A 6,703-nucleotide genomic window follows, 5' to 3' on the forward strand; every position below is an offset into this window, starting at 1 on the left:
AGGCACCAGAAAGAGTAGTAAAAGATAGTGAATTATTTTTATTCAGTTAGATATAATTTTCCATTTTATACCATGAACAATATTCTAATTGTTAGATAAACAATTATTAAATAAAACCAATATATCATAATAATCACAAAAATCATTATTTCTACAGAAGACAACAATAGCAAACTATATGATATTTTTCACAATTTTGTGAGGGAGATTTATAGTATCATTTGTTTTAAAGATTTGTGATTTGTTGTGGAGAGGTTAATTAATAAAAACTATATGATATTTTTCAGGATTTTGTGAGGGAGATTTATAGTATCATTTGTTTTAAAGATTTGTGATTTGTTGTGGGCTTTTTCATTTAAAATAAATATTCACTTTTGTACCTAATTTTGTTTTTTGTACTTTGGTATTCTTTTTCTCAAAGAGCTTCTGCAAATTTTAAGAACACTGCAGTTCAAGAGAAGATTCTACAAACTTCCAAAGAGAAAAAAAAAACCCTAATTGTCACTTACAAAAAGTATCAGGAATCAGAATGGCTTTGGACTTTTCAATATCACTGGAAGACAGAATTTAATAGAGAAAGGCCTTCATACTTCTAGCAAGAAGTAATTTCCAACATAGAATGTAATACGCTGAGAAAGCCTCAATCAAATGAGAGAGAAGAAAAACTTTTTCTGACTGGTATATAAGGTCTCAAAATTTTTACCATTTACCTTATTTCAGGAAAGTACTAAACAATGTGTTTAAGTATATTTAAACTTGTGTATACAGGATATGACTTAACTCTGACACACTTTTATTTCCAAAAACTATGTCTCTTTGATGTAGGTTGTACCCGATAGACTTTGCCAGAAATATCATGCAGACACAATTGGCATTTTTCAGCAGTAGCAGCCAATATACAAAGTCCTCTGAAGTGAAACGACAAAGGTTACCTTACCAGCTACATTCTCTAATAAAGTTACTGTTTTAAAGAAAAATTTGTATAAGAAATGGAGTAAAAAAAGCATTTACATACAAAAACTGGCTGGTAAAAGCAAGACAAAAACTTCAAATTTAATTTGTGATTGGAAGAAAAAACATTTTCTGAACTTTTATTCTGGTTTGAAGTCCTCTGGCATGAAGAGCGGAAACATCCTGCAAAGCAAAAGGGCGACTGAATATTATTGTAGGAGCAATGAATGTGTTGCATTTAATTGCTAATGTCTGGCAAAACATCAAAAAGAATAGGATAACAGAGAAAACAGAGCAAAGGATAGACTTGGAAGGAGAGACTGCAGTGGATCAGCTTCTTTGTCTCATTGTCAGCCATCAAGTCCCTGCCTGTGTTTCATTCAATCCAAGGATTGCAAATTATTACAAAGGAAAGTTTTCACAGTTCTTTCCTTCATTTGCTTAGGAGGCAGAAGACTATCAGAGGAATAAGGGACAAAAAATATTTACAATAAAAAATCTATTTGTCATTAGAAATAAGTTAACTGAATCAATTTCACTTATAATCATTGACAGATATTTTAAAAATTGGCAGTTATTTAATAATTATTAACTAATAAAATATTATACTGGAGTTTAGCTATAGCAATGTGGACTATAGCTGAAGTAATCTAAAATTTACTATGCTACTGATATTTTATGTGACCACAAATTACGTATGAACAATTTTACGTTTAATTTCATGTTCATAATTCTGAGAAGTCTAGAAAGTATTTTGGTAGGGTCGTCAACAGTGCTGTATAATAAGTTAGGGGTAATTTTGTTTAGAATTTATTGAGGACAATCAAGTCCCAGTGTTGAATTATTAAAAAAAAAATGTTGACCTTAAACTTGAATAATAAAATAAGGATTTTAAAAATTTGAGATAATGTTAAGCTAAACCTAGACCATGAAAAAACAGTTTTTAAATAAGAATTGTTAAAACCTAAAATGGAAAAAGCTGATATTTATTGAGCCCTTACCCTGTGCCAGGCATTATGCAAAAAGTGCTTGACATACTTTTAATATCCTAATTTATAGGTGAGAAATTGAGGATATAAGATGCATTTCTATAGTAGAGAAGCAATAAAGTGATAATGAATTAACTGAGGTTAATGTGTTATTCAAAGATTTTCACAGTTCTTGTTTGTGAAAAAAATAAGCTTATTGAAATTCAGGACTGGAACACAAAAATAACATCTCTTGATTTTTCTTTCGCATTTATGCATTCATAAAGTTTATTAGTATTTTGCAAATTCTTGCATAAGTATTTCTGATCTGACACCAGTCACAATTATATTGTACCTTTACCTATTTTCTGAGAGGAGGGATTTTATTCTTTCCTTTTATTCTTTCACTTATTTTCTCCTTTTCATTTCTCCCTAGTTCATTATTTCTTTTAAATCGTTCACATTTTGTACTTCCTGCCCGCCGGTCTTCATTCATACAACGCCAGGTGCTTAATTTTAAAATCTTATTCAAAATGGTGCCACGTCATCTGCCAGGGCCAAGAATCCAGAGGTGCTGTCATATTTCTCCTTGCCAGCGTGGATCTCTTCCGAGCCCCGCCCTCTTCTCCTCACCTGCTTCCTGGGGAATGACACAGAGGCCGCTGTCACAAGCTCTGGCCTAGGGCTCCCTCCCCCACGGCCTCGGCCCCCTCCCCCTCGCCCTGGGACCGTTCCGCCCCTCCCGGATCCCGGCCGGCAGAGCGCATTTATTTGCATATTTCTACCTTTGTTCCCTGCCAGCGGCCAATCAGCGCGCGGGGCGAGACGGGAGGCTGGGCGGGGCTCGGGCTCTGACTCCAGCTGCTGCGGCCGCAGGTTCCAGAGCGGGTCTGAGCCGCGGCGGGCGTACAGCACTCTGCAGCCCCAGGCCCCGGCCCCCTACCCGCGTCCGCGTTGCTGCCCCGCCTCGGCCGGGCCCTAAAGGCAAGGACAAAGCAGCTGCCCGGGAAGCTCCGCAGGAATCGAATTTACGTGCAGCTGCCGGCAATCACAGGCTCCAAGATGGTTTGCGGGGGTTTCGCGTGTTCCAAGAACTGCCTGTGCGCCCTCAACCTGCTTTACACCGTGAGTACCCCGACCCCGTTCCTACCCACCTAGGGGCTTTGCACCTGCTTGCGCGCTCCTTGGCTTCCCTGCCTGGCCAGCGACTTACTGGCTGCATCCGCGCCCCCTTCCCGTCTTCCCACGCTGTGCGCGCCCCGGGCCTCGCCATCAGTCCCCGGCCGGGGACCAGGAGCGGGCGCTTGTCGCAGTCTCTTCCTTTTCCTTCATTGTGAAGCAGCAGTCTTTCAGGCTCGCTGGCCGCGTCTCTGCCACATTGCTCCACCCCGCCCCCTCACCCACCGCCTTGTTTTTCAGACATTTAACCAGACCTTCCCACTTCGCGATCTTTGCTGCTGCTCGTGCCTAGCTTCCAAGCCCATTTGGGGCGGCTTTGGGGGCAGGAGAGCAGCCTCCGGTTTGCGGACAGTTTTGCAGAATAGCGCGGTCTGAAACTGATGAGGCGGCATATGAATGGTCTGCTTCTGGGTTAGTTAGCTCTACGTGCTCTTGTGATTTTAATTGAGGCCACTGAGTAGGTTCACAGGATATCCGCTGCTTCCGAAGTTTGTTTCGTGCTTACAATACAGGGATGTCTTTTTGCTATTGTTGTTGCCAGTTTTGCTCCTCCTTGATGCTTTTTCCATGTGCCTGCTCCCTTATCAATAGCCTAACTCCATTTTAAACGAAGTCCTCCAGTAAATAAGCAAGCCTCCACCCAAGTCGTTTCTTTCCCCGCTAGCCAACTGGGGCCTTTGGGTTCTACCGCCGCAGGCTATCTTTGTAATTTTCGAGGCGCAATTCTGGGTGAACAGGATGGGGAGGACCGATTGGCGTATATTGAATGTCTACCACGTCCCAGGTTTCACATACACAATGTTCATTCGTTATCTGATAACCATCCGAGGACAGGGGCATTGTCTAAATTTTAAACATAAGGTAACAGCCCAAAAAGGATTTTAATAAGTTTACATAGCTAGAAGTTGGCGAGTCAGGAGGGGAGCCTAGGCTGTAGAATCCAGATCTTTCCACAGGCTGCCTCTACGGGGGTGGGGGCAAGGGCAATAAACTTCCTCTTCTGTCATCCTTCCATCATAGTCTTGCTCCCTTCTATAAATACACCTGACGCTTTGCAGCACCCACCCTGAAAACAAACCCAGCACCCCTGCATTAGTGAAGAGCTGGGCCATCTGTGCAAGCTTAGGTTACATCCTTGGAATAGAGAGGCTGCCTTGTGGTCACCAACAGGAGAGAGAGCCTGGGTCATTTTACCATTACCGTTCCTTTGTATGTGAACATGATTGCAAAGCTTTGAAGGCAAGACAGAAACAGGCATAGAGTATGCTTTCCTGGCTAGTTAGAAGGAATTTAGTCAACATGGTCATTAATGGTACTTACGGGGCAAAAAAATTCTAGAACATTTGGTGAGACAGTTCCTTGGAGATACATGTCAAGTTTCAGATCAGAATCCATCTTTGTCTTACCTGATGCATGCTTATCACATTGGCTGTTTATTAAGTAAATGCTGACCAATTTTCCAGTTTTTTTTTTTTAATCAATGTGACTGGCCTGCTTAGAACTTCAAATTTCCTATTTTTGTGCCCTGACCTCTGTTTTTTGTTGTTGTTGTTGTTGTTTTTCCTGTCAATGATTTAGTCATCTGTTTGCCAGGCACTGAAAGTGTCTGCTTACACACGGTAGAATGTCTACTTTGTGTATTTACGTGACTAAAGTGTCTATATAGATTAATGTGCAATATTTTTTTTAAAAGGCAAGTTATTTTTAAATCAAGTTCCATTGCTTTCAAGATACATCATTTTTAGTTGTATTTACAGTGTATCAGGAAAGTGAGATGAAAAAAAGGTGATCTAAAGAGGCATATTAAGACTATTAATATCTATTCTAAATTATTGACCTTCAAAGTGTATTCTATTGATTTTAATAGCTATGCAATAAAACTTAATGAATTGGAAATTCATGGGACTATAAAAATGGTTAATCCTTTTAAATCATAAACTTTTTAGACAAAGGGACATTTCTTACAATGAATAGTGGCTACTTCTTATACATTGTGCATAGTCTTAAATAAGTTCAGCAGTTTAAAGTGGAGGCAAATGGCAGGTAAAAGTTGGACCAAGTCTTAAATAGATGCTGAAAATGTGTCATAGCTGTTATTTAGATTCTTTATCTTCCCTGGTCTCTCCTTCAACATTTTAAGATGAAAAAAAATGTGAAGTGGTTGAGGGTGGGGTGGAGCTTGAGGACCTGGGAGATATTTCTTTATAAATCGTGAATAGAAGGCCCCTTCGTAGATTATAATCTCACCCTGGTCACTGCCTATACCCAAAGCTACAAGATTAGGTCTCAGGTCATTTCTAGAAGTGTTGGTAAAGCCAGGATTACCTGCCAGGAATGGCAGGTATAAAGGCCACGGCTGCCTTCAACATCATTACTGTTGTGGTGAAGCATTTTCCTGAGGAATTTAGGACTCTCCCAGCTGAACTGTCTGCATGCTCAGGTGGCCCAATTATGAGTCCAAGATTTGTGCTAGATTCATGATCAGTCCAGAAACCATGTCAATAAAACAAGTTGGAAGTCTGAAACCTGTCATGGAAATTTGATCACTAGACAGTGGTTAAGAGTTGATTTTTGTTTTTGTTTATGGCTTGGTTGTTTTAGTTAACAGGATCTCTAATACTGGACAACTTTAAATTAGTGCAGTGTATGTTAACAATTTGTAAGTATACAAGGAGAAGGGGAAGGTATAGCCCCTTATTTCACCTTCATGGTGTTCTAAGAGAGGGAAGAACTTCTCTCAGAGCTTCTTACATTTAAAGAAACTGAAAGTTTCTTCCATTCAACAAATATTTATCGTGTGCCTACTACGTTCTCTCTTGTATGCCTACAAGCTCTGTTCTCAGTTTGGAAATGCAACACCGAACCAAATAGGGTTAATAATCAATATGCTTTTATGAAGCTTTTTAAAAAAATTTACTATTAATACTTTTTTTACATACGATCTCAAGAACTGTATTTAGTCAATAAGCACTTGCCTACTGTGTGCACTCTGCTGAGAACTGTGGGAAATAATAATTAAATATAAAGGCAAACGCCCTGTGAAGACAGGATCTAGTTGGGGGACATGCAGTGGGAAAATTAAATGGTATATAAAGGATATATTGACTTTTCGTGCCATAAAATTTAGGGCTGGGGGAGATCTTTGGTTTAGAGAAGTTGGAGGAATAAAGAATGTGTGATTGAATTGGGGGAATGTAGAAATAGTGTGTGGATCTTTTTGATACCATTTAGGATATAAATAAAAATTAAAACAATTTTGGGAAAATGATTTATTTTCAATGTTATTTTTATATGAATAATTTAGGTTGAAAATATTTGACAAATAGCAAAAAAGGACTTTTAAAACTATACTTAGTGACTTGTGGAGAATTTAGGAACTATGAAATAAATGTTATATTAAAATATGTAACATTTTAAAGCTTTGTAATACATCTGCTTGTGCTTCTTAACCAGAGAAGAAAGCTCTATTTTTTCAAAAAAGTATAATCTGTCATGGGATTAATTGTTTAAAAAATGGTAGCTGACTTCGTTAAATAAAACCAAACTGAAAATTATGACCAAAAATGTATTTACTGGGACTTTAAGAGTTTCACTGCCAGTTTTAT

The 6,703-nt window shown here is 38.9% G+C and overlaps 1 protein-coding gene across 1 annotated transcript in view; it reads left to right on the forward strand.

The window, feature by feature from the left end:
• The first annotated feature begins 2,725 nt into the window (after window positions 1-2,725).
• Window positions 2,726-6,703, forward strand: part of TSPAN13 (tetraspanin 13) — a 34,453-nt gene continuing 30,475 nt past the window's right edge. Inside the window, exon 1 of the mRNA XM_012659394.1 lies at window positions 2,726-3,044. Coding sequence (XP_012514848.1) covers window positions 2,982-3,044 — 63 coding nt within the window. The 5' untranslated portion in view covers window positions 2,726-2,981. The remainder of the gene's footprint in view (window positions 3,045-6,703) is intronic.

The sequence above is a fragment of the Propithecus coquereli genome, unplaced genomic scaffold (assembly GCF_000956105.1).
Source record: "Propithecus coquereli isolate 6110/MARCELLA unplaced genomic scaffold, Pcoq_1.0 Scaffold61, whole genome shotgun sequence".
NCBI lineage: Eukaryota > Metazoa > Chordata > Mammalia > Primates > Indriidae > Propithecus > Propithecus coquereli.